The following is a 27,751-nucleotide window of genomic DNA, read 5'->3' as shown; positions in this document are numbered from 1 at the left end:
TTGCCTAAAAGGAGAGAGAGAGAGAGAGAGAGAGAGACAGAGACAGAGACAGAGAGAACCAGAAAGAGAGAGAGAGAGAGAGAGAGAGACAGAGAGAGAGACAGAGAGAGAGAATGTGTTTGAGTGTCTGCCATAGAGGCAGGCAGTGAGGGCAGGGGGGAGAGTGGCAGGAGGGAAACTGAGGACATCGGTATCAGTGGTGGGAAATGTGCACTGGAGAAGGGAGGGGTGTTGGAGCACTGTATGACTGAAACCCAATCATGAACAGCTTAGCAACTGTGTATCTCATATGATTAAAATATATATATATATAAAAATTAATTTTTAAAAGCCAGGGCAGTGCAGAGGCGGGGGGTGGGATGCGGTGGGGATGGCGGGAGGGATGCTGGAACATTGGTGGTGGAAAACGCATACTGGTGGCGGGGTGGGTGTTCGATCATTGTGTGACTGATAGTCAATTACGAAAGCTTTGTAACTGTATCTCCCGGTGATTCAATTAAAAAACAAAAATATATATAAATAAATAAACACCAGGGCAGTTGGGGCATGGGCGCCCAGAGCCCGCAGCAGCTCAGCGAGCATCCCCCTCAGCAACACCCCCAAGCAGAGCCCCTCAAGGCCAGTGGCAGGACACGGGGAACCAAGTTGCAGCCCTCCTCCCCGAGCACCGGGAGATGCCCTGCAGCCAACCTAGAATTCCCGTCTCTCCCCTCAACACCCACCTCCCAGGAGAGGCTGAGAGGGGACAGAGAACACCGCCAGCTTTTTTCCTTGACAGAGGAAACCCCCAAACCCAGAAGGCCTTTTCTTCCTTTTGCAGTCTCCGAAGGAAGCAGAGGTGAGCACCAGGTGCAGCCCGGAGCGGCTGATTCATCCCACGTGTGTTTATTTTTCTACAAGCATTTCTATTGCATCAAGTGGCCTGGAGGCCGAGACTTATGGCTCTGAGAAGCCTCTCCCCGGGGAATTCTCTGACTTCACTCCTTGATTTCTCAATCCAGAAAATGGGGCCAAAGCATTCCATGTGCCGGTGTGGCCAGCAGAGACCTTTCTATCTATTCTGAACCTGCAAATGCACCGTGGAAATGATGTGACTCTATTTTTATGGCTCCTCCTCTACCGCATATCCCAGCGGTAGGTACTTTAAAATGACAGTTTCCCTCCCTTACCCGAGGTAATAATGAGAAGCCTTTTAACAGCATCACAAAAAAAAAAATTAAAAATAATTAAAAAGGATGTTCTGAGAAGCAAAGCCTCTGCTGAGAATGTTGGCACATTTTCTCTGCACACAGATTCTAAGTCGGTCAGACTTTATAATTAGGAAGATCGAAGTTCAAATCTACCACTTGAAAGCTCGATGGACTTGGGCGAATTATTTGAACCTTTGCTGAGTTCTAGCCATTTACTTCCAGATGAAGCTAGAAACACAAGTTAGAAACACAACTCCCACGGGCTGTGTGCAGGAGGAGATTCTCTCTGCCAAGCTACCGTGCTGGGTGGCGGGAGGAGGAAAAGGGGAAAGGAGGCCGCGCCAGCCACTACCATGTTAGTTTCACTTCTTTCACTTCTCCAAACGGAAACCCATGTGTCTGGGCGCCCTCACAGGCACCCGGCGGCCTGCAGGGGCACTTGGTTTCAGAGGGTGGACAGAGAGACCCCTGATCTGAGAATGGAGGACGTTTCCTGCCCCTTACCCCGGGAAAGCAGACACAAGCTAGTGGTCACCATGGCACATCCTGTCTCCCGCCGGCGGAGGGATGCCCTGGCCGCCCAGACCACTGTCTAAGGAGGGCCCTCATTCCACACCCCTGCACACACTGCCGTCTGCCGATGGGTCACACACAAGGGGCTCGGAACAGACGAGTCTCCCACCGGGAGATGAGATCACACAGGCAGCTGGGGAGTGGGCGGCTGCCCAGGGTGTCAGCAGCCTTTCTGCAGAACCACGGAAAGGTGGCCAGGCTGAAGACATCTCAGATCTAGTCCCAAGTGGAAAGCATGAAGCCAAAGTCCTGAACCCAAACCCTGCTCTACACAGACACTCAGACCCACTTTCCAAGATGAAATTTTTCCCAGCAAGAAGGCAAGTTCATGACCAGATTTTTTTTTTAAATGCCCCCCCTTATGGGGGGGAGGGGAGAGGGCAGGAGAGATGGTACGGCTGAGAGGGCGCTTGCCTTGCATGCAGCCAACCCAGCTTCAATCCCCAGCACTCCATGTGGTCGGTCCCTCGAGCACCTCTGGGTGTGATCCCCAAACAAACAAAACGCCCCCCTCAAACCTAGGATCGCTATGGTGGCTGTCACCAGGTAACTCTACTTCCCTTTGTCACCTCCTCATCCCTCAGAGTCAGCACCCAAGACACGGCCGGCCACTTGGGATTTTATACCCCTGGGCGCACAGCAGCATGCCAGGGGACACTTCTTGGTAATTTGGCCTTGGGACAAGTGAGCAAACAGAGAGAGGGAGAAGGAGGGGACCTGCCTGATGGCTAGGGACACACAGGACCTGAGCAGGACCCTCTCATCGCACTGTGCTGAGCACCAGTGTGTGTGGCTACAGCAACGGCCCCTACCCCAATGGGGATGAACCAGAAAAGTGACTTCCTCACGGAGATGGCTGCCACTCGGGGGTGACACTTCAGCACAATCCCTGCCCATTTGCCCACCGTGTGGGAGTCAAAGGCTTTTTTCTGGTTTTTGTTTTCCTTCCCTGAAGCACTCTCCAGATCCCTAAAGTTCCTGCTAGCCACTAAAATGGACCTCACTCGCTAAGGGGGTAAACTGAGACAGGGAAGACCAAAGGAACATGCCATGTACTGGAACACAGAAAAACAGATGTCAGTCAGAAATTCGCTTCCGAATTCTTTCTTTTTTTTTTTTTTTTTTTTTTTGGCAGTGAGCAAAGGTCCTGGCTCCACACTCAAGAATCACTCGTGGTGGGCTCGTGGTACTGTATGGGATGCTGGGGATAGAACCCGGGTCGGCTGCGTGCAAGGCAAGTGCCCTCCCCACTGTACTATCTCTCTGGCCCCTCAAAATCCAAGGCCAACCGACCCCATAGAGAAACTGCCTCTTTGTCTGGTAGCCTGTGAGGTAACTGACTTCTGGAGAGAGGACTAACCTACTCGTTACTAAACACTTGGCCACTGGCTTGGCACCAAAGCGGGCTTTGCACGGCAGTGCTCACAGTACCCACTCAATAAGCAATGCTTAGCCAACTTCCTGGAGTGACTGACCATGAATTAAGGAGGGAAGGGAGAGTGCCTTAGTGGCTACTTCTGATGACGAGCTCATGCTGGCTGCTATCATCCTTGTCATTGCCGCTATTATCCAAGTGTCTGCGCCATGCATTCAGCAGATCAAAGAAATATTTAAGGGCCTAGGCATGTGGCTGAGGCAGGAGTGCCTGGCATGTGTGATTCCCAACACCACATGCGATGCCCCCTCAGTCACCACGTATTGTCCCCAGAACATATATTTCTTTAAATTTTATATATGTATGTGTATGTATAATTTTTTTTTTAATGTGTGAGGCAGAAAGCAAATGTTAAGGACCTGAGAGTACTAAGGCTCCATGTGTGAATTCTGCCTCCTACTCACCCTTAGGAAAATCCCCTTAGCATGGCTGCTGGGCAGTTTCTTCTTTTGCAAAAATGTGTTCGACTCAAAGGATCGCCTTGAGGCCCGAAAGTGGCAGAGTGACCTCTCAGGCTGTGAAACGCCTCAGGATCATAACCAGGAGTCAAGTGAACTTGGTGAGCAATGAGACGCAGGCAGCCCGCTGCACTCCCGCCACCTCAACAAGCAGCCCTGTATTTCTGAGAATTGTGCAGGCTCAGAGCCTGAGTGTTTGTTAACTGCGGGCGCTGACTCTGAAGATGGCAGCTGTGTGACCTTGGGCACGTCATTACTTGGCCTACCTGGCCCTTCTCGTTCTACATCTGTGAAATGAAACTAATCCCTGAGCTACTGGGGACCAGAGTTAAATAAATCGGCTCTTAGAAAATGAATAAATTAGCAACCTATCAGAAACCAAACAGTCCAGAGGAGTAGAGATGAGGCACTCTGGTGTGCACAGATAGATAAACTCAATTATCAGGGGCATTTTTCCCTGTGTTCCCCCCAACCCCCAAATCGGCATGCTGAACTTCAGGTCCTACTTCCCAAAGAAAAGGGTAACTGTGAAGACCTTTTCACCTACAGTAGAAATAGCATCGAGAACAGAATTCACTGGGCCCAAGGGTGTGGCTCAGCAAGAGAGCATTTGCTCTGCACAAGCAAAGCCGTGGGTTTGATCCCCAGCACCACCAAAACAAAAGACTCTAAAGTGCAGGTGGTGAGAGTGTGCAGACAAAGAGACAAGAGCGTGTCCTCCTCCAGGACAGCCAGTGCTCGCCACACCCCAAACACATACTGGCAACTTCCTGAATAGTGGGGGTGCAGAGATCAAAGCAGGTGGCAGCTTGCTTGCCCCCTGCTCCATCAGCAAGGTTGACTGCAGCCCCCAAATCTGGCTGGATCGCTGCCCCTGGCCACGTCCCAGGGGTCAGGCGCTGAGCAGCCTGCCTATCCTGAGAAGGGCAGGTGCCCCTGACTCGAACTCGGGGCTTCAGACCGCAGGCTCATCCCTGAGGACGCAGCTGGGCAGCCAGCCTCGCCTCCCGCACCCCCAGCCTCCCTCTCTTCCTCCCATCCTTCCCCCCAACACCAGGTCCTTTTCTGCTGCATCTGCAGCCAAGGTTTAGAGAAAAGGGAAGCTGCTTGGGTCGGGGGGGTGGGCCGGGAGGAGAGGCGGGTAGAAGGCAGGTGTGACTCCAGAGCCAGGCTCACCCCGAGACGCTGGGCCTTGGGGCTCTGACCCCAAGGCACTCGGGCCCCAGTTCTCCCCATTTCCTTTTGCCTAAGTTCTGCAGAGGTTCCAGGCGACTACTCGGGCATGAGCTGAAGGCGGCAGAGTGGGGGAACACCATTCTCTCTGCTCCGAGTTCCAGTGATGCTCCCTACTCTCTCTCACCAAGCCTGAAGTGTCTCAGAGGTGACAAGGCATGGAGGAGGGGGTTGGTGTTAGAAGAAACCCTCCAGGTCATCCTCGGCAGAGAATCTGGTGAAGACCAGGAAGTCCACAAAAGGGAGAGAACCTACCCTAAGTCACACAGCCAATATCTCGGCTGGACTCCAAGCCTCCTAAATTCCCCGGCCAGGGAAGGTCGCCCCCAAGTATCCTGTTCTTTTCACCGCACACAATGTTTTTCCTGATCTGCTGAGCACTTACCCTGAGGTTCATGAACCCTCTTTATATGCCATATATTTCATCAGCATTTCAAGAGCAGGACTAGCTACACCAAGAATATCAAACTGACAGGAAAAAGGTACAAATCCGAGAAGTATGGAAGGAGTGCAAGGATGGAAGGAAGGATGCAAGGAATCACACAGAAACCGTCCACCAGCGATGGATTTTCTAAAGGCTACTGAAAGTCAAACTCAAGAGCACAGTCTGATTTTAAATATAAATGACTATAAATTTCCCCCTACCTAAAACTTAAAAAAATAAAATTGCTTAACACCCTTAACTGAGCAGGCTGATTACCTGACAGGGGTTCCTAAATATTATCCAAACCGCAGCGTATCCATTAACACTCAAAACAGTTAAGGATCCCCTTGTCTGACCTAGATTCTTTATTTTCCATTTGTACCTTGCAAATATGTACCTGATCGAATGTGTCATCTTCTTTGAGGTTTAACGCTTGTTCTGATCAAACTGATAGAGAGGTTTTAACAACAGGGTGAGTGGGAGGCGAAGCTCCCTCCCCAGCCCCCGAAACAGTCACTTCAGAAACCTACTCAATACCTCGGTGCTGTCCTCAAACCTCCCTTCTTACTAAACGCTGCCCCTCGGCCAGGGTCCACGCCTCCTCCTCCAAAATCAAGGTCTGTTTCTCCCAGTTTAGGTTCACTTTCTTTCACTCCAAATTGTCCACATGCTCCCCACACTTTTGGCCAGCCATGAAATCATGAATTCTTTCCCTGTTCAGAAATCCCTGTTCTCCCCCAAACTGGCCCAGGAAACTAGTCTGGTCTAACACTGCTGGAAGGGTGGACAGACCCCAGAGGCCCAGAAATGACCCAGAGTGGCGGATGCACACGTTTGTCCGTAAATTCAAACCAGGGTCCTCTTACACCCGGAGCCAGGGAAACACCTGCGATTGGGGGGGGTGGGGTGAGGTTTCCTCACCAGCCACACGCTCCTCTGGGACTGAAAGTATTTAGACACCACAGCACACAAAGAATGGGAACAGACCCAAGATTCCCACCCAGCCACCTAAGACCGGAATTCCCACCCCAGCGAGAGGATTGGTCCTTGGAAGGGCTTTTCCCCAGAAGTCTACACGCAATATCACTTCTATCACTTGTACGGTTTCAGTCCCTCTGACTCATTCCTCATTATTCCCTCAGTTCTTTGATTTCTTCTCCCCCCCACCCCCCAATCCCCACCCCCCCAGGTCCATCTTCAGTCTGTTCTTTCTTAGCTCCAGGCAGGGGATGTTAAGTTGAAAACCCCCTCCCAACCCTTCTTCCCTCCAAAAGAACAAAGGCCCTGCTAATTAGTTACTTTTGTTCCTGTTTTCACCCATTTTAATGATACAAAAGCTGTTGTTGTTTTTTTTTAATTTTGGTTTGTTGTTTTGTTTTGGACCACTTTGATACCAACAAATTTCTTCTCTCAGATAACATGAGACATAAAAACAAACCAACAAAACTCTTCCCTGCCTCCACCATGAGCCAACACCATTCCCCCCCCCAGAGACTCCTATTCACACGCAGTGGCCAAGCAGAGGTTACGGCTGCACCCCAGAACCTTGCAAAGCAGAAATCAACGGCCTCGCCAGCACCCCAAAGCTACCAAGAGGTTTCAAGGGCTTAAACTGAATTTGTTTGAGGTTGATTTTTAGTAGTTTCTCAGGCGCTGAGAAATATTACATTATGCGTCAGAAATGAATTTAAGAATATAACTCATGGTTGGTGGGGAAACCACATTTGTACTTAAATGGCTTCAACCTCGGTGCCTGGGCCTGTTCGCTTACTTTGAAAGACGGTTACTCCATTGAGAGTCGAGACTATGAAGAATAGCATCCAGCAAAGTCAGTATCTGCCAGGGGTGGTCTTTTGTTGGAAAAAGTCCCGGATGGGGCCAAACTCTCTGGTATAAAGAGTAATAAAATTGTGTCATTATACTCTCAAAAGTATCCCAATTTGGGTATCAATGATTTGATCTCCCTTGCTATCCACACCATCCAGGTCTGAAAGCCACGAGTCTTATAATTTCCCAGTACTCCTTCGGTTTTTAGTTAAAGCATCATCTGGTGCAGTAGTTAGTTTTCAGTTCTCCGAGACAGAACAAAACACTGCAGAAGAGCACAATGAAGGAAAGTGGATGGGGCCAAGGGAAGCCATGATGGAAGCATCTGCTCACTCGCCTAGACCCCGGCACCAGAAACTAACCAGCACCTGGGAAATGAGATAAAGTTGGTCAAAGAAAAAAATATTTAGGGCTTGAACAGATTGTTTGGAGTGTGTGCGCATAAACCTGGCTCTCTGCCAGGGAGCTGTGACCTCCTCCCCTCTCCCCTCTCGCCTCTCCCCTCTAGCCTCTCCCCTCTCCCCGAGACTTTAAACTGTGTAAGGAGGAGCAAAACGGTGCACAAAGAGGCCCTGGGCTGCAAAATTAAAAGAAACAACCCGAGTGGTGAGAAAGAGCCTCATGCTGCAATTTTGAAAAACATCACAGACGCTTTGCACAAGATACCTGCCACGCAAGGGAAAGCAGTAAAAGTAAAAAAAAAAAATTTTTTTTAAGGGCGTCAGGAGCACAGAGCGAGAGCCAGAGATCTGGCCGAGGCCTTGACGTTGTCCTCCCCCAGTTACAAAACACCCAACAGCTGTAAGCAATCCCCCTCTTCCATGTGGAACAGCCAGGGACCGCTCGCGGCCAGTGGGGGCTGATGACTTGTGTGGGTCGCAATGTTAATCACGTGGAGAAGACGCACCCCGGGAGGCGATGCTAGAGGAGCCCCTACCTTGCCCAGAGGTCAGGAGCTGGGGAATCTGTGCATCCCGCACGGGGGCTGCAGAGGGCTAGCAACTCTGCACAGAGAATTTCAGTGCTTCCCTGCCCTCCTCAAGGCAAAACAACTACAACGAGCCCTGACCCAGTAAACAGACTCGAAAACACTGAATCTTACTGGGCTGTGGGTGTTGGGCTGGCGACAGCGGACAGTAAACGCTGGTGCCCACTGTTTCTTTGGGAGCCAGGAAATTAAACAGCACTAAGAAAGCACTGATGGAGGCGTCAAGGATCGTGCAGGGGTTAAGGCGCTCGCCTGCCTTGCGCAAGCCAGCCCTGCTGTGATCCCCAGCACCGTGTATGACTCCCCCGTCCGTCCTGCCAGGAGGAATCCCTGAGCACGGGGCTGGGAGTGAGTTCTGAGCACGGCTGGGTGTGGCCCAACCTTCCTTCCTTCCTGCAGAAAGGAAAGACTGCCCATCTCTGCCTCCCCTCACTCGGACTGTGTCCGTGAAAAGGCGGCTAAAAACGGGCCAAATCGGGAGGCTCCAGGGAGGAGGGAAACAGGGAGCAGACTCTCCTTCTCACAGGGGAGAGTCAAGTTCATCTGGAAAAACAAGCACCCGGGTGTTTTGCCTGGTGACCAGAGGCCAGCCTAGCCGGAATCTGCTGGAATCTTCCCGAAGCAAAATGCCTGGCGTCTCAGGCCCAGGGCCGGGCCAGGGGACAGCGCCGTTCACCTCAGGAAGACCCTCACTTCTCCCGACCCCACAGCACGCCACTCCCTGCCTCCTTCGCCTCTCCAGCCTCCAGCATGCCTGCCCAGGGAGACACGCATGGGGCTTTCACGTCGGGGACAGTTTGCCTGGCCTTAGCCCAAGGATGCACCTCTGCAAGTATCAATTCATCCCCTCCACTGCCAGCGAGATGAAGACAACCTCCATCCCACACCCGGCCTAAGGCCGCGGGAGGCATCCAAGTGCTAGTTGGTACAAAAGTCCCAGCACATAACGGAGGAGGCTCAGCGCAGGCTTCTGAAACGGCCTGTCCCTCACGCAGCGGCCAAACCCTACCTCCAGCACAAGCTGAACGCCACCCTGACCCTGGCTTGCTCTGCATCCCGGAGGGACTGTAATTACACTGCAGTCCTCAGGGCGCTGTCTGTGCTCTCTGGAATAGGGAGTCTTGCTTTCCTAAAAAATCCTGACCTATTTTACCCAGCATTGGGTTTTACGGAGAGTCTGATGGAGCCCAGAGCAAGCCGGGTCCTGGGCGGTTGACCACAGGCTGATTTGCCTCTGAGCGAGGGGGGGGGGAGTGTGGGGGGGCTCTCCTCCAGGGTGGTCTGGTCTCTTTAAGAGAGAGAAAAAAAAAAGTCACACAGGCCTCCCCCTAGTCCCCCTCAAAAAAAGAAAAAGAAAAACCCTGCAATACAAACCAACCAAAAATGCCAGGAATGCAAGCTCTGCCGACCAAATAAATAAATAAAATGTAAGCTACTTTATAATAACTGGGCACCATGCGTTTCTCAACTCGGCTTAACTGGAAGCCTCAACTTTCCCATCAAGCCCATAACTGGCCCCTGACCCTATCTTGGTGGTCTGCCTTCATCCCCCCATCTTGCGTCTTGAACTGTGGCAGTGGGGACCAGGAGACGCCCTACCATGCTCCAAGAGACATGCCTCATTACACTTGCTCCCCGGAGCCTCAAATGGTGCTTCCTGGGCTTGAGATCGCAGTGAAGCAGGTTTTCTTGTTTTGTTTTGTATTTTTATAAAAAAAAAAAAAAAAGCCCCCTGGAAAGTTCCTCTTCTCTTCTTGCAAGTAGGAGACACAAAGTCCGTGTCCAGCACGGCTGTGGCCCTGATCACATATTCCCAGGGCCCCTGGAGACTACTACTCCGTGAGGATGGCTGGGCTGTCCTGGGCTTATTTTCAAGTTCACTGCTAATTAGAATTAACTGGTGGGGCTGGGGGAGGGCAGGCTCTGTTTTAAGAATGGACACACCTTTGTAGAGTTCATTCCCCAACTAGGTGGAACCAGGGCCTGCCAGGAGTCCTCAGAGCCTGTTGCACAGAGAGCTGAAGGAAGCCACCCCAGGTGGCACAGCTCGGACAGACAGCGCCAGGGCTCCAACCCAGACAGGCTCCAGGGTCTCCCCCGCTCGGAGCTCTCTGGCCACTAATGGAGTGTGGGCTGAGGCGTCTGAAGGCAGAGCTCGAGCCACGGAGTGTCCACCCCGCTCTGCCCTTTCTCCTATCCCCATCGATGATGAGACTAAGCCACTGAGTGGTGACAGACCGTCTCCCTGACCTGAAGAGGACGCAGGTCCCTCCAGGGCTGGAGGCGTCCCGGGGGCCGGACCTTTCATTCCGGCAAAAGGACAAACATCCAGAATTGGAACTCCTGTTCCTCCCCGGGCTCCTCGACCGGGAAGGTGGAGCAGGGAAGGGAGGGAAAATGAAGTGGCTTGGGAATGTATTTGCTTTGGCACGGGGCCTCCACCCCTTCTCAGCAAGCTCCCCACCAGGAGGCCACTTCATGGCCATTCAATAGCTTTGTTTGTTTTCGCCCATATAAGATCAGAGAAGCCCAGCAACTGCACATCACAAGCAAAAACACAGGGGTGCATGCACACACGCACATGCATGCCCATGCGCGTGCACACACACACACACACACACACACGCATTCACGCACACACACACGCACACACACAACTGCTCTGGGGTGCAAAGCCAAGGTGATCACGATCTGTACATTAATTTAAAAACTCTCCTAAATATTTAATCTGGAGGAAAAATAAACAGATTCTTACGGGGAGGAGGGTGTTGGGCATACCCAGAGGTGCTTGGGAGCACTCCTGGCAATGACTGGGGGGCAGGAAGGGAGGGGAGCAAATGCAATGTCAGGGATTGAACTGGGGTTGGCCACATGCATGCCAGGCAAGAGCTTTAACTCGATACTGGCCCCAGAACAGAGGTTCCAAATCAGGTCGGACTGTGACCCCAAGATCCCAAGGGTACCGACTCATCCCCTTGAGCCCCTCCGTGATCCACAGAGGGGAGACTCTCACCTCCGGGAGAAGTGGGGAGGGGAGGGTCTGATGTAATCACCTGAACCAGACAGAATGCCCAAACTAGAGATCTCCACACATAGGAAACTCAACAACTAAAACACACACACACACACACACACACACACACACACACACACACAATGTGGACACGCAGGGCGCTGGAACAAGTTAAACTTTAAACACAGGTCCTGTATGGTCTAATGGGCAAAGCAAATCCCCGCCTGGCCAGTGTCTTCCCCTCTGAGCAACCGGAGCCTGTGTTCCTTCCATCTCTGCACCTGCAAGACAGTCTCAACCGAACTCTCTACCCTCTTCTGCAAGGTGACTTGCAGTATTACTCAAGGCAACGTCCCCTGTGCAACCAGAAGCCAGGATTGGTTTTACCAAATTTTACTTGCATAATCACCACAGATTTTAGGCCAAAAAAAATTTAGGAGGGTGAGGACAAAAATGTGGGGTACAACCATTAAGCGAAAACATTTTGGGGAAAATGTGCCAGTATTATTTTTAGTGGAGTACATTTAATGGTGGTGATGATTATGTGGTGAACTACAGCCCTAGAGCCTCAGGATCCCTGGACACGATAAGAAACTTATCTTCTCTCTGCCTCTATTTCCCCCCTCTGAAGCAAGGGCATATGAGTCACATAGATGTTGCTAAACACTCCCACCCAAGTGAACTAACACTTAGTTATTATGTTCTATAGCATTTCTCAAGTTTATTTTCCTCCAAGTAAGAGATAAAAAAAAATCTCAATGAGTGTCATAAAGCTGCTGAATTTCTCTGACCCGTGGAAATGTTCCTGCATGGAAGGCTGATCAGAGCATGCAAAGCTTTTTCTCTTCTCGAAAAAGAGAAGTTGCGTGAAAGTTCTGGTTATCATGAGGCCAACTGGACCATTTTTTGCCCATTTTACAGATGGGAAACACTCAGAAAAGTGACTTATCCAGGGTTATTTCCTTCAATAAGCAAAACAATAGTACCAGATTTTTAAAAGTCTCTAATAGTTAATATTAAGTTACTCCCCAAGCTTGCTTCAGCTGTTGGCTGTGATCTAAAACATGTGTGGTGTGGGGTTCCTCTGCGTCCCCCGCTCCGGAGCTGCACTGTAGGTACAAGGGCTGACACAGCGGCACGATATTTCCCAGATGGCCGATCTGTCTCTGCCCCATAAACACACATATAAACAAGCTATCCTTAAGGAAAGCACAGAGTTGATATCTTCTCTGGGAACTGTCCTTTCCCTTCTTTCATATATGATCTGAAACTTCCGTCACTCACAGAATTCATTCTGTCTACCTTGGACCCCCCAAAGACAATCCATCAGAACCACATCGCTTCTGGATTTTTCATCTAACTGCCGGAAAAACCTCAGACTACCGTCAGCCTTGGGACATACTCAGCGTTCTCTGTCCCGGTTAGTTACTGGGGCAGACTCTTAGGAGGGAAGCCGACCCCTTCCTTGAGGAAAGGTTCTGAATGAGTTCCCCATGCCAAACATCAGCTTGGCTTGTGTTGCAAGTTTAAAGGGAACAAGAAAGAGTGTGTGTGTGTGTGGGGGGGGGGGGGGGGCAGTAATTATGGCCTGAGCAAAGAAGTGCTAACACAGGGAACAGTCGTTAAAACTCACTGATAATCAGACAGCGGGTAGAGTATTACAGTATTACAGCAACTCATTCCGTTCCAGAAAGCATCTCCTCCTCTATCTGGATCCTTCCATAGCCCTTTCCCTCCACGATCACTCATCTCCAAGAAGGGCAGGCAGCTCCCTGCCCCCAAAGACGGCACCTTTCCCTCTCAAATTGCTTTTATTCCAAGAACCCTACAGTCCCCCCACACCGCTGAACATCTTAGCACTCAAACCTGCATCTGAGACCGACTGAAATTTCTTTTCCTCTCTCCTCTGAAATCCTTCAGAGCCGGAGACCACCTTCAGAGACCCAAAGTCACCTTGAGTATTCGAATGTTTCTCCCCTCTTTTAAACACCTCTGGGGGGTGGGGATGGGCAGGAGTGGAACATTAAGAGAGAGACAGGTCAAGTGAGTGAACAGGGATGTTTCCCGAAGTTGGGAGGGTCATTTCCATACTTGTTCTCCCCTCCGCCCTCCATCCAGAAACCAGGAGACAGAGAGGGGACATGTGACAAGGGAGGTCAGACCTTCTGAAATGTGCTGGAAGTCCTGCCAGCCACACAGTCTTTGGGATCCTGCTGCCCCGGGACCCCCTTCAGCACCAGTTCTCAGGGAAGCCGGGCCAGCACTACAGGGCTGAGTGTCCAGTCCTGCCTAGCGTTAAGAAATAAGGCCAGAGACACTCCTTCGGCTGGGAAAATACAATTTTTAAAAAGCAGTAACGGGGTGCTGACATTCTAGAAACTCTCCCACCCGCCACTACTCACAAAAGCACAGCTGTGAAAATAAATACCACCCCCCACCCCACCCAGGCACGGGTCCGCAGGCCACCAACAACCGTCCTTCCTCGCCTCTTCCTCTCTCCAGCTGCCACCACCAGCACCCACTGCGGCTCTCAGCACAGAAACGCGCTGCCTGGAACAGCCCAGCGAAGGAGGCGCAGAAGTGGAGGGGACCCCAGACTGGGGGGTGGGGGTTGGAGGGGGGCCTCAGCCGTCACCACTCACCCGGGGAGGGGAAAAGCTCCAGATCGACTTTTTCTGTCTTGATGATGGTGAGAGTCGGTTTCAGATCGACGGCCGCCTTCATGGTGCCAGGAGGAGGGAGGGGGACCACCGACAGGCTGATAGCAAGTTTGCTGTGATTCTTGCTGTTTTTCTTTTTTTTGTTGTTGATACTGGGAATTAGTCACTGGGGAAGGGGGTGGGGTGGGCAAGGGGGGAGACGGGTATGTGGGGGGAGGTGGAGAAGGAGGAGAGGTGGAATCCGACTTGCTTGTCCCCCCAGATCGCGGCACCGCGCCGCGCTGCCCCCGCGCCCCGCAGGAGCGCGCCCCGCACTCTCGGGGGAAGTTGGCACTGCGGGGGGACGGTGCGCGCGCCCCGGCTCGCCTGCGCCTCGCCCCGCGCGCTCCGCCGTCCGCCGGCTCCCGCGGCCGCTCGCTCCTCCCGGCGCTCTGCCCTCCTCCGTAGGGCGTTTCTCGCCGCGCCGAGCTGGGCCGCCGGCTCTGTGCGCCCCGCTTCCCCGCGCCCCCGCCTCCCGGCTGGCCGGCGGGGAGCGGGGGCGTGGCCGCGAGGGCGGGGCCGGGGCGGGACCCGGGGCAGCCAGCCAATCGACCACGGAACTCCGGAGCCGGAGGAAGGCGGGGGCGGGGCTCCGCGGCGGCCGAGCCCGCGCCCCGCCCGAGCCCGCCGGCCCGGGAGCCGGGGCCGCCGCCGCCGCCGCCGCCGCCGCCAGGGAGGAGCCGTCGGCGGGCGAACGGGGTGTGAGCTTGGGGGTCCGCGGCTCGGCAGCCCCCGGCGCGGCACGGACTGGGCTGGCTCGGCGCTCGGGGCTGCCTCGAACCCGTCCGGGGGCAGTCCGTCCGATTCGCCACGCATTCTTGCGGGCTTGGTCACCCGCTCCCGCCCGCCTCCGGGAGCGGCATAGTTTTCCCAGTGCGTGTCCATCATTCATTCACAAAGACTGACACACAGGACGTGAGGCATGCGGGTGGCGAAGGGGCGTGCGTGCGAGCGGGCGCGGGGCGCTCGGAGCTGTGTCCTCGCAGAGCTGGGTGGCTGCTGGCGTGAGTCAGGATGGGAGTGTGTTTGAAGAGGCAGCCTCGGGAGAGCCCACCCGGCCGCAGCCTGCCAGAGCAGAGACTTCCTTGGTCTTCCTGCCCCGGATAGGATCACACCTGAGGCAGCTAGCGGACACCCCAAGACAAAGGAAAAACGCCTTTGCATGATGGGGAGATTCGAGAGCTGGGACCAGCACTAGATGGTAACCCCCAACACTAGTAATGTGACCCCCATCTAGATCCCTAGTAATGGGACCCCCAACTGGAAACCTAGTAACAAGACCCCCATCAAGAGCCCTAGTAATTGAACCCTCCTTGAGAACTCTAGTTTGGGAACCCTCTCAAGAACCCTAGTAACCGGACCCCATCTAGAGCCCTAATTATGGGACCGCCAACTAGATCCCTAGTAACAAATCTGCCATTGAGAACCCTAGAAGAGACCCCCATCAAGAGCCCTATAATGGACTTTTATCTAGAACCCTAGTCACAGGACCTCCATCAAGACCTGTTACTAGTAATGTGACCCTAGTAGTGTGACCCCCCATCTAGATCCCTAGTAACAGGACCCCCAATTAGAACCCTAGGAACAAGACCCCCATCAACCCTATTAATGGGAGCCTATCTAGAACCCCAGTAATGGGACCCCTATCCAGAACCCTAGTTATGGGAATCCGATCGAGAATCCTAGTAAAAGGACGCTTACCTAGAACTGTACTTCTCGTGGGCTTCCATAAGCTTCCAGTTGACCTACAGCTCTTAAGTGGAAACTTTATTTGCTTTTCTAATTTTTCTGTTCCTCAGATTAAGTCACCATTCGCCAGAATTTGGAAAAAGTAGAACCTTTTCCCAGACTGTGATAGATACAACTGATAGTCCTTCTGCCACCAACATCCCCCAAAAGAGAAAAAAGTAGGTGTGAATTTTTGGCATCTATCATTCCAAGGCCATGAGCAACACAATTTGGGAATTCCAGCCTCTGGATCCCAGGTTTGATATACGGGCTATTGCTACAGGGCAAAGTGATTCCTGATGCACTAGTCAAGCAGAAGAGCAGCAAAAATGCCACACACACACACACACACACACACACACACACACACACACATACAATTGGATAGCAAGAGCCAGGATTGAGCCTTATCTTTGATGAAAAGATTAAGTGCACATCTTTCTGAACAACCTCAGAGGAAGCTATTTTTAAAACTGTTTCCTGATTTCTAAGCATAGGTTGGCCTCCCTCCCCTGGCCTGTAACTGGAGCCCTAGGTCTCAGCTAAGTTTCCACACACCTGTTCACTTCCCTTCTGTCCCAGTTGCATTCTCCTGGAAACCCTTGGAACTTGTAGGTTAGCTACTACAAATCAGGGAAGGGTGTAGAAACAGATGCTAAATCTCAGACTCCTGCTTCAAACTTCTGACGCCCCCATCCTCCCCCCCTTCAGTGATTCAAGGATCTGATCCGAGGAAAATATTTGTACACGAGAAGCCTAAATTTTTTGAAGTACAAAAGCTTTGCAATCCAGCTGTGTTTAAAAGGTATGAGAAAACAATGTTGGCCTCCAGATGACAAGAACAGACACTTCTGAGCCTGGGAAAAGCTGGGGGGAACAGCTGATGAATGAATGGTACATTGACACAGGCAAATGAGCAGCAAAGGAATAAAAAAAAAGCTACAACAAGCCTGCCTTACCCACTCTGAATATATCAGCCATCCAAAGTGAGAAAACAAAAATCAAGCATCGCTTTGGGGGAATTTTGCGCTATTGATGTTTGTCTTAAGAAAATGCTGGTATTTTTTCCTCCAAGTGTGAGCCAGTCTCTATTTTCAAACACAGCTTCTTCAGAACAAGTCCTTTCTCTTTCCTCCAGTCTGTTCTGCAGCTTTCTTCCCAGGCTAGCCTAAACACTGCTGCTCCCAGCCCTCCAAATTAGACTTGAAAAGAGCCCGCTGGCTTCCAGTGTAAACACTTTCCACAGCAGTGATGTGGATCCCTTCCACCTCTCCACAAGGACAACCCCACTGTCCATTGGTTGTTATTTAAACCCAATCCTGGAGCACAGAGGTTCACAATGTCGGACTCTCAAGGAAGGGTTGGGGAGATAGCTGGGGGCGACCACAGATCTCCAAGTCAGTCACCTCTCCACAAAGCCAATGGTGACAATTGACATTATCCAAAGTGATCTGTCTACACTCGAATCTGGTTCAAATGTCCCTGCAAACCGGGAACCTTACTAGGGTCAAGTTATGTTTACGTATTTGGAATATTATTAGTTTAACCAAGCATCACATGTGAGGGAGCAAATCAATTCTGATAGATGCCATTTTTGTTTTAAGGCACCAGCAGCATTTTCTCAATGTGGTCACAGACTTCTGCTGACATTTTGATCTGACCATATCCTAAAAAAAACAATAGCTAGGCCAGTGCTTGACATGTATTGTTGAGCAGAGGCTTAAGAGAGAAATGTCTTAAGAAAGATGAACCCTCCCCCCAGTGATGTTTACTCTGCCCCCAACCTTTCTGATCCAAAGGGTCAGTAAGTTTGATAGGTTCTGGGATTAAAAAGAGACTTGAAAATATCAGCTTTCCTGCCCTGAGGTGACTCCGATCACCTCATGGTAGAGAAAAGTCCCGTCTTCAGACATCCATCTCACCCACATTCATTCCTGACTCAGTTTCCCCACTGCCAATCTAGCCTTACCTTCCATCCCCAATTATTCCAAAATGTCACTTAATATTAAAGGCGCTCCTGAAACATCAGTCGAGGGAATACTTTATCATTGGTGTTGCAGTGTGGCAGATTAGGAGCGTCAGAGAAAAAAAAAAAGAATTCTATCTTCGGTGACACCCCCGGCCTCTTACCACAATGCAGTGCTTGGGTCCAACTATGTGGTATTGTCCATGCCCAGTGGCACGCTGGACATCAAATTCAGGACCTCTACATGCAAGGTATGCACACCAGCCCCTTGAGCCATCTTCCCTTCAGCATTGAGTTCTGAGCGTCTCAGCACTGGTCGCTCCAGGGCTTGGGGACCACCAGGCTAAGCCTGGCAGTGTTTGGGGACAGATATCAGAATCTCTACACCTGGGAATGGCATCTACCAGTGCAGTTATCTCCCCAGTCCCCTGAGGCTTCCACTGGAGCAAATAACATGTCCATAAGGATCAGAAAAAAGGCTGTCAGAATGAGAGGGGAGGGGGGTGAGGTATGGTTTTAGACATTTATGAACTTGAGAAAACATCGATATTGAAACATTGATGCTGGAGTTCACTCAAATAACACATGGAATCAGCAGAATACAGAAACATTCTCTTTGATGGGTCTCCCCTCTCGGCACCAATGCCAACTTCAGCTGATAAAAGAGTCTCAAGGAGCTGGAGAGATATGACATGGGGCAGGATCTCTGCCTTGCATGCATCCAATCTGGGTTCCATCCATGGCACTTATGTGTTCCCTCCTGCAATGCCCATAGTGGTTCCTAAGCACAGAGCCAGGAGTAAGCCCTGAGCACTGTCAGGTGTAGCAGAAAGAGAAGAAGAAAGAGAGAGGGAGGGAGGGAGGGAGGGAGGGAGGGAGGGAGGGAGGGAGGGAGGGAGGAAGGAAGGAAGGAAGGAAGGAAGGAAGGAAGGAAGGAAGGAAGGAAGGAAGGAAGGAAGGAAGGAAGGAAGGAAGGAAGGAAGGGAGGGAGGGAGGGAGGGAGGGAGGGAGGGAGGAAAAAAGGATTTTCTGGATGGAAAGACAAGTTTTACAGAAGTGAACTGGGAAATGGTGCAGATTTTTTTTAAAAGCCCAAAAACATGTCTGTATTTTGAGCTACAACCTGCTTTTTAGAGATAGGTGTAAAAACATTCAGACCGCTAACGGCTCCAGAACAAGGTTCTGACTCACAGATGTTGATTTACTGGTTTAAATGTAAGATTAAGAACAAAAACAAAAAGAAAAAAAAACTGCTACGTGAACACCCACCTGCCCAAGTTGCGTTTGTGGTTGTTTTTCTCTGAGAAAAGACCAAGGCCTCTATCACACACAGAAGCGCCTCCACGCCTTCTCTGGAGAGCTGGCGGTTTCTCTGGGTAAGTTGAGGCCGTGAAAACCAAGCAGGGGGAGAAACAGGCCCAGGGCACCAATGAGAAACGCCCTCCCTGCCTCCCGACCCACTCTCAAGAGGGGCTTCCATGAGGGGCTCGAGGAGGATGAAGAGTTCCCTTCATTCCAGCCCAGGCCCGGAAGCCCGAGGGGTTCCTTCAAGGCCCACGCGGGGGGTTCAGCCCTGAACAGTGGCTGCCAATGGCCCTGTGACCCCACCCAAGTCACTTAACCTCTAAGTGTCACAACCTCACGGCTCTTGCAAAGAACAGTCACCTCTGGCTGCTGCTCAGCTGCGGTACAGGCTCATTAGCTCTCGGGAGAGGGTACAATAAACAATGAGCCATTAGAAGAGGTTCCCTAACTGGGAAGCAGGGAGGAGCTGGGACAAGGAGGCCTGGCACAGACGGGGGTCCGAGGCCTCTGGGCCCCCAAACAAGCTCAAGCTATCACGTGGAGTGAGCGTGTAGGCTCAGGCAGACTCAGGCTCTAAGTTCAGCTCTCTCGGCCCACCAGCTCCAGTCCCACTTATCCCCTCTGCCCTGGAAGACTGGGGCAGGTTAGGGGGAGGGAGGGTGGGCGTTTATCTTCTCCCCATGTGGACTCTGCTCTGTGCGAAGGATTTTCTTCCCATCCCCACCAGGTGCTCAACTTCCTGTTTCAAGTAGAGACGATAATAAGATAATAACAGCCGCCTCTGGAGATGGTTTGGAGGCTGAAACGAGATCACGCCCGTAGCCAGGGCAAGAAGGTGTCCCACTAACGTGCCATCCTTGTTCTTGCCCTTAGATCCCAGAGAAGGCAGAATGTTCGGGAGCGCGTGCCTCATCCTGTCTCCATGCCCTACCCCCGCCCCCCGCCCCGGGAAGAGAAGCTGGGACCCTCAGAACTATGTGAATCTGCGGGCGCTGAAGTTGAGGCTGTAATCACCTTCGACCTCTCCTGGAGAGATTCCAGCATGACCTCCCTAGGAGAGAACAGGGCTGATTTGTCCGTGCTCGAGGGGGTCTTAGAAAGGGAAGAGTTCACATTCAGAAGGAAGACCCTTTTACTGTGAGCTGTGGAGAGCAGCCTCGGCATACCTCCAGCCTATACTGGAAGGAACAACTGTGGAAGGAAAGGAGAACGAAGTGATCGCAGGTGGCTGAGTGCAACCCTCCTGCTTCCCAGAGAAAGACAATGAGTCTGAGAGAAGGGGTCATTCTGGTGGGGCTCACAATCCTGAATAGGATCCTGTCGGTCCTCCACTAAGCCATCCCCTTGGGGCTAGATGCCACACCACTGCACGGACTTGCTGTTCAGCTTAGTCCATGTCTGAGCACCCTTATTTCCTTGACCCCCGAAACAAGGTCCCCGGAAATGAGAGAGATGACCAGACTCAATTTCTAGAACTTTAACCTCTGCCCTGCCCCGGGTGGAGTGTAAGCACTTTGTTAGAGACCCGCACCCTTGTTTCCGTGAGAGAGCTCTTGGGATGGGCTGGAGGGGGAAATGGGGGTCCATGCTGGCTCTACTGCTGTCTGCAGTTTCTTCCGACTGTAATTAGGAGCCATCTGCATCTGCAGCCCCAACAATGTGGGACGGATTGGCCTCCTCCGCAGACCAAGCGGCAGTTTCCAATCCACCAGTTTAGACATCACGTACTCACGCCACGCAGCCACTCAGACCCTGCCCGCCCAGAGCCAGCGGCAGAGGCAAGCACTGCCAATCAAGGCCCCTCTCAGGAGTCCTTCGAGCCCTCCATCTGCTTGCTCCTGCAGACCTAGAGTGTTTCCCGGGATGGCCGCGCCCTCCCGGTCCTGGACAATACAGTATGCAGCTACCCTGTGAAATGTAGGCATGGTGCAATCGGGGTTGCAACTTAAGTCTTCCTAAATCGGCCTCTGATGGAGTTGGTGGCATCGGATTAGATGGCAGGAGAACCAACACCTCTCACTAACATGGTCTCAGCAGGGAACCAAGCTCCTCAAAAGGAACTGGGCGCTCCTCAGAGCAGGGTCCAGGCACCCACCTCCCACAGCTGTAGGGGGGCCTCCTGAGCTGTAAGACTCAAGCTGCCCTCAATTGTACCCAGCTCTTCTCTTGGGTTACAAAGACAAAGCCAGACTTCAAAACAGATGCGCCCGCGATTGTGGTCTGAATCTCAAATGAAGATGATTTCGTTATGGAATCCTCAAGACTTGCCCTCCCCACCCTAGACGCAGTGAAGGAACTGAGACGAGATGGTGAAATCATCCATCTTGTCCTTTAGTCTTTGTTTTGGTTTGGGGGCCACACCCAGTGGTGTTTGGATGCTGCTACTGGCTCTGTGCAGGGGGACCAGATGGTACCGGGGATTGGAACCAAGGTCAGCCTCAAGTGAGGCAAGAACCTTAACGTCCCTGCCAATCCTGTTCTTAATATTGGAAGCCAGTGAGGGAAGCAACAAGTACTGGGAGAAAAAGTAGCCTGGCAGGAAAGGGCAATAGAAAAGTCCTCCTGTGAGAATAAGGGTGGAAAGATAATTTGGGGTGAGGGTACATGAAGAGGTAGAGCCATAATCATTCCGACATCAAAATCTGCAAGACTTAGCACAAATCCAATACTTCCTGGGTGTCAAATTAATCATCGTGCACAGTCAACAGCTATGGAAGAACAGTTGCACCAACCCATGGGAGGATTGATGTCCTTCATGCTGGAGAGATGCTATGGATCCTGAATGGAATTCATCTGGGAGGTTCTGGAAGGTCAGGAGGTCATAGACAACATAAGAGAAGATCGCTGAAAAAATAAACCCGGGCATACGGGTCTTTGTCATCGTGGCCCCTGCATGAATGTTTGTTGTATGCAAGGAGTTTCTCTCCCATACCTCTCCCAAGTGGTCCTTTGTCCCTCCTCAGCCTGGTGCACACCAGGTCTATTTAGACACTCACCACCAACACCGTCTAGCGACTGTGGCCAGGGGCCAGCATTGCTACATCCTCCTGGAGTCAGTTCAAACAGGAGCTCCCTGACTGATGGTGAATGAAGAGACTTTCTGAGTTCCCAATGGGGCTCTTTCATACACAGAGAGCAGTGTAGTATTATTCATTTATTCATTTTATTTTGGGGCCAACATGAGGCTCAAAGTCACCTGAAGTTTAGTACTAAAGCTGTAATTAAATGACTCTTTTCTGTGAAAGTTTTTATGAAAAGTGTTTCTGCTTTCCTCTGTCCCAGCCTCTTGGCCCCTATAGAGAAATGGTGCCAAAGATCGCCATCTCCATTTCACTTCTCATCCAAGTACATATGGGGACGGTTGTTGGTTAAAATAGAAGAGGGGGAAAGGCATTTGGTTCACCACAAGGCAAGCCAGCTGTTTGGTTGTCAGTCTGAGCACCCACAAAACATGCAGTTCCGAGATTCATATGCCGTCTTCAGGCATTTCTGAGTTTTAAGCCACTCTCATTCCCTGGCCGCCTGTAAAGTCAGGTGTCCTATCACTAAATCCATTCTCTTTTAGAGGAACAGGTGTGGAAATGAACCCCAGTGTGCCCACCTTTGTGGGGATAATAGACTTCTAGGGTGCTTTTTTTCATTACATCTTAAATTAATTTTTTAGAGCATTACAAAGCTGTTCATGATTGGATTTCATACAGTATTCTAACACCCATCCCTCCACCAGTGTACATTTCCCAGCACCAGTGTCACCAGGTTCCCTCCCATCATCCCCACCCCCAACCCCCTGCCTGCCTCTATGGCAAGCACTTTTCTTCTCTCTCCTTCTCTCCCTCTGTCTCTGTCTCTGTCTCTATTTCTTTCTCTCTCTCCTTTTGGGCACTGTGGTTTGCAATATTGATACCGAAAGGTTGTGAAGAATATCCCTTTACCTACTTTTAACCCTCAGATCTTGTCCAGCATGATCATTCCCAGCTATTAATGCCATAGCAGTCTCTTCTCTATCTTACCTACCCTCAGCCCCATGCACATTTGTGGTTAGTTCCAACCATTGACCAGTCCTCCTAACCCCTGTTTACCCTGGTCATGGATATTAGATATTAGTCTTCATATATATATATATATATATATGCATTCATTTGTGGTGTATATATATAAATATATATACCACAAATTTGTATATATATTTATGTATATAAATATATATATTCACCACAAATGAATGCAGTCATTCTATATCTGTCTCTCCTTCTGACTCAAGACTTCTAGGGTGCTTATCCCAACACTCCTCACACACACACACACACACAACCTCCTCTAATGAACGGTCAGGACTCCAGACATATCAATGTTTTGGAGGAAATCTTTTGCTGGGCAGTAGGCATGCCCATGGCTGAGTGGAGCTGATAAGGGGCAGGTGGAGGATCCCAGCTCACAGGGATCTCTTTGCGACCACCTGACTTGATGGCCAACTGGATGGTGGCAGACACTTAATTAGCTTTAATCACTGATCAGTACTAATACGAGATGGAAGTGTTGCAAGGGAGACATGGGAGTCTTAAATCACAGAAAGCAAGACAGTAATGAGTTGGTGAAGGCCCATCACTGCCTCTGATCTGTGACAAGGATGACACCCACACCTTATTCCTTGGACCTTCTTCCAGATTTAGATCCATAAAGCTGGTGCAAAAAATACAGACTGTGTCCCCATGAGAACACAAGACGAGTCGGTAGGCACCACCTTCTCTGGGGTAACCCTGAGGTCCGCTGAAAACCTTTACCTAAAAAGTCTCTTTGGGAGGCCAGAGCGATAGCATAGCGGGCAGAGTGTCTGCCTTGCACGCGGTCGACCTGGGTTCAATCCCCGGCAACGCATATGGTCCCCCAACCCTCACCAGGACTAATTCCCGAGTGCAGAGCCAGATGCAGCCCTGAGAGGCCAGGGCCATAGCACAGTGGGCAGGGTGCTTGCCTTGCGGTGAAACTGACTCAGGTTCAATCTCCGAAACCCTGTATGACACCCTGAGCCCTGCCAGGTGTGGCCCAATAACCCTGAGCATCACAGACTGTGACCCCAAAAGCCAAAAATAAATAAATCTCTTTGGAATGGTGCAGGAGAATGGCCATGCGGCACTGGGATAGAAGCAGGGGCTCCCACATGTGCTCCAGCCCTTTGAGCCACCGTCCCACTCAGTATTTTCTTTTACTTTAGGCCACACCCAGCTGTGTTCAGGGCTCAGGGCTCAGCTTTCTGTGATGCCGGGGGTTGAATCTGGGCTTCCCACATGCAGGCAAATGCCTCCATGCTGTATTTGGTCTCAGTTTCTCTTCCCTAGAGCACTGCCCAGCGTGGAGCAGCTCCCTGGGGTGAGCGGGCCTGACCTGCCCCTGCCTGAACTAACTGTAGGAATAAAGGTGTCAACCCTTGGTACATTCCTGGCTTGCTTCCAACCCTCATTTTCAACATTTTCATTTTTGATCCACATGGTACCCTAGAGAATTTGAGCCAATACCCAAGCAGAACCAGAGACCCTCTGAGCCAGGCTGGAGAGTCAAGTGCTCGCTCATTTTTCGTGTTTCCTGAGCACCCACGATGCCCGTGGGCAGAAGTCCACATTGAGAAACACTCTCAGGAGGACTATCTCAGCTTTACTGAGGCTGTGGCTGGCACTGTGTTCTCTGCCCCCGAGGGGCCCCACAGAGCTGAGCCTGTCACCCAGAAATTCTGTTCTGAAGAGGAAGTCACGGTGGGGGGCAGCCCCAAGTCCCCTCTCTGGTGCGTTGCTCGACCATGAAGCCTTTTCTTGCTCTCTGAAAGAAGGAGCGACGCCAAACCCAAAACTCCTGTGTGGTAGGGGCGAGGAAGCACCATGTCCTGGGCCAGGAAATGTGTTTTGTGGACAAGTGTTTCCCCGCCTTGAAAGACTCTGGCAACAAGAGCTTTGAGTGGGACGCTGGGGAGGGCAGGGCAGGGCAGGGTGAGTGTGCCATGCAGGGACAGTGACACTTAGCCCTCTGGTGGCACGTTCCCTGAGGTGAGCCCCTTCTAGGAATGATGCATGTTCCATCATATGCTATTCACATGTATATCCTGTGCTCCAACATCACACCAGCACCAGCATCACAGACAGTCCCCTGAACTCAAAGGGTGGCTGGACTCCAGAAGGTGGGCTTTGCTTTCAGGGAATTGCAGAACAGGACAGACACTGGCCATGACCCTTTGTGCTCCAAAATAAGGCCAGAGCACCTAGGCAGTTTGGAGCCAAGATTCTCTCTCTCTTTCTCTCAAGGACAACTTTTTTGTTTCAGTTACTTCACATTGCATTGGAGTACAGGAGGATAGAGTCAACAATAAACAAAAGTTCCTGCTTCCAAAGAGCCCCGACAAAGGCCTGCAGTTCATCCATCCTTCCTTCCTTCCTTCCTTCCTTCCTCCCTTCCTTCCTTCCTCCCTCCCTTCCTTCCTTCCTTCCTTCCTTCCTTCCTTCCTTCCTTCCTTCCTTCCTTCCTTCCTTCCTTCCTTCCTCCCTCCCTCCCTCCCTCCCTTCCTTCCTTCCTTCTTTCCTTCCTTCCTTCCTTCCTTCCTTCCTTCCTTCCTTCCTTCCTTCCTTCCTTCCTTCCTTCCTTCCTTCTTCCCTCCCTTCCTTCCTTTCTTCCTTCCTTCTTCCTTCTTTCCTTCCTTCCTCCTTCCTTCCTTTCTTCCTTCCTTCTTCCTTCTTTCCTTCCTTCCTCCTTCCTTCCTTCCTTCCTTCCTTCCTTCCTTCCTTTCTTCCTTCCTTCCTCCCTTCCTTCCTTCCTTCCTTCCTTCCTTCCTTCCTTCCTTCCTTCCTTCCTTCCTTCCTTTCTTCCTCCCTCCCTCCCTTCCTTCCTTCCTTCCTTCCTTCCTTCCTTCCTTCCTTCCTTCCTTCCTTCCTTCCTTCTTCCTTCCTTCCTTCCTTCCTTTTCCTTTTCACAACTTTTTTGTTTTGGACTATATCTATCAATGCTCAGTGCTTACTCCTGGCTCGGTACTCAGGGGTCACTCAAGAGTGCAGAAGAGGGTCCCATTACCAGGGGACTATATGGTGGGTGCTGGGGATCAAATCTGGGTTGGCCATGTACAAGCAAGCACATTCCAGCTCCAGGCTTACAGTTCTTACCCACTGAGCCTTCTGACTTTGATTTCTTAACAATACCCAAAGCCCTTCAACTAAAATATAATGTGAAATATTGTATATTGTATTATATTATATTTTACTTTATTAAGTTACTGGGCTAGAGAGGTAGTACAGTGGGTAAGTCATTTGCCTTGCATGTGGTCAATTCTTGTTCAATTTATGGCACTACTTAGGGTCCCCTGAATACTTCTAAGAGTATGCCCTGAGCACTGCTGGGATAGTCCCCAAACCAAATTAAATAAATGAATGAATAAATAAAATAATTCAGTGGGATATAGTAGTTCAGAGCACAGGCTCTGACTGAAGAAAGACCAGGGCTAGAGAGTTGAGAGGTGGTTCCAACACCCATCACCACTCATTTCTCAGGCTTTGTTTCCTTCGTCTGTGGATGGCACCCACAACAGAGAGCTGAACAAAAGAGGAAATGAGCATGTGCCCAGGGATCCATGGTGTCAGATACAGAGTTAGCAGCCCTAAGACTTACCTAGTCCTGTTAATGCAAAGACTCAGAGCTGTGACTTTGGATTTAGCGGGATTTATTATTTAGTGTAATAGAATTTAACCAGGTCATAGTCGATAGCTCTCACAAAGGGGCTAGGACATAATAGTATCCCCCGCTGTTATATACCATTCAAATCAAGACATAATAGGGCCAGAGAGATAGTCCAGGGGCTAAGGCTCATGCCTTGCACGTCGCCAAACCCAGTTCAATCCACAGCATCATATGGTCTCCTGAGCACACCCATAGGGGTGGCCCTTAAGGTCCTAAGCTCCCCTGCAGTGGTCCAGGTAACCCCCGGCTCTGCAACAGCCCTGAATACTGGGACCCACACACTGAACTGCTGACCAAGTTGACTGAGAATTTCCTAAAGGGGACCTGGGCTTCACGAGCTCTGCTTGGGAGTCACACTCCCCAAATCCAGACATTCAAAAGACAAATTGAAGTCTGCTGTATATCTCACAGAAGCCCGACTCGGTCTGTCTTGGCTGAAAGGGAGTGGATAACCATCGTGAATACGATGGTTGCTGAACTTCTAAGCGTGTCTCTTGACACAGAAGTAGCAAGAAGGAAAGGCGCACTCCGGAGCCCCTCGGAGCCGTGCCAATATTGACTTCTCGCTCTGGGTTGCAGGTTTGAAATGCAGCCAATGTTACAGCCTAAATAAAAAGAAGATGCCCAGCTCCCCATAGACCTCTCAAGCTGGACAGCCACTTGGCAGAATCCTCCACGCTGCCCAGTGTAGAACTAGAACCTGTAGCTTGAGGCATTCCCCACCTCACCTCTCAGTTGTACCTGATGGCATTCATTTTGCAGAAGGCGTTGCTTGTGTTATCTGATATTTTCCTTGGTTAACTCTTCATCTGATGGCCAAAAGTTTCCTAACCATGTGCACTGCACCCCGAACCTCAAACCCTGGTGAATTGTGCCATCCACATGCATTTCCTTGCAGATCTTCACCCCAGTTAACACCCCTTCCAAGCTTGGGCTTGCCCCCTAATATTGAGAGGGAGTGTTTCACTTGCTGGTGGAGCATGACTGGCCCCCAGAGTACCCCAGGGCACCCTTTCTTCCCAATGATGCTAGTGAAGGAGTGTCTGTGATGTCATATGTATCCCAGCACTAGCGGGGTCTGGCGCCTGGCCACCAAGGCTGGCGGCGTGGAATACACCCGTCTGCTCACTACTTGCTCATTCCATTTGGCCAAGATTCATGTCGGATCATTGAGAAAGTGGACTTAATTGGTTTTCGGGGCC

General features: G+C 51.2%; 1 protein-coding gene across 2 annotated transcripts in view; it reads right to left on the bottom strand.

Moving 5' to 3' along the window:
• ETS1 (ETS proto-oncogene 1, transcription factor) overlaps window positions 1-27,751 on the bottom strand; it is a 137,187-nt gene that overhangs the window by 49,981 nt on the left and 59,455 nt on the right. The window contains exon 1 of one of the 2 annotated variants that reach the window (XM_004614112.2): window positions 13,784-14,288. The exons of the other annotated variant lie outside the window; for it this stretch is intronic. Within the exon in view, the coding sequence (XP_004614169.1) occupies window positions 13,784-13,865 (82 nt within the window). The 5' untranslated portion in view covers window positions 13,866-14,288. Of the gene's footprint in view, window positions 1-13,783; window positions 14,289-27,751 lie in introns of those variants that run through there. 2 annotated transcript variants of the gene reach the window in all.

The sequence above is a fragment of the Sorex araneus genome, chromosome 3 (assembly GCF_027595985.1).
Source record: "Sorex araneus isolate mSorAra2 chromosome 3, mSorAra2.pri, whole genome shotgun sequence".
Classification (NCBI taxonomy): Eukaryota; Metazoa; Chordata; class Mammalia; order Eulipotyphla; family Soricidae; genus Sorex; species Sorex araneus.
This window is presented reverse-complemented; position numbering and strand designations above follow the sequence as displayed.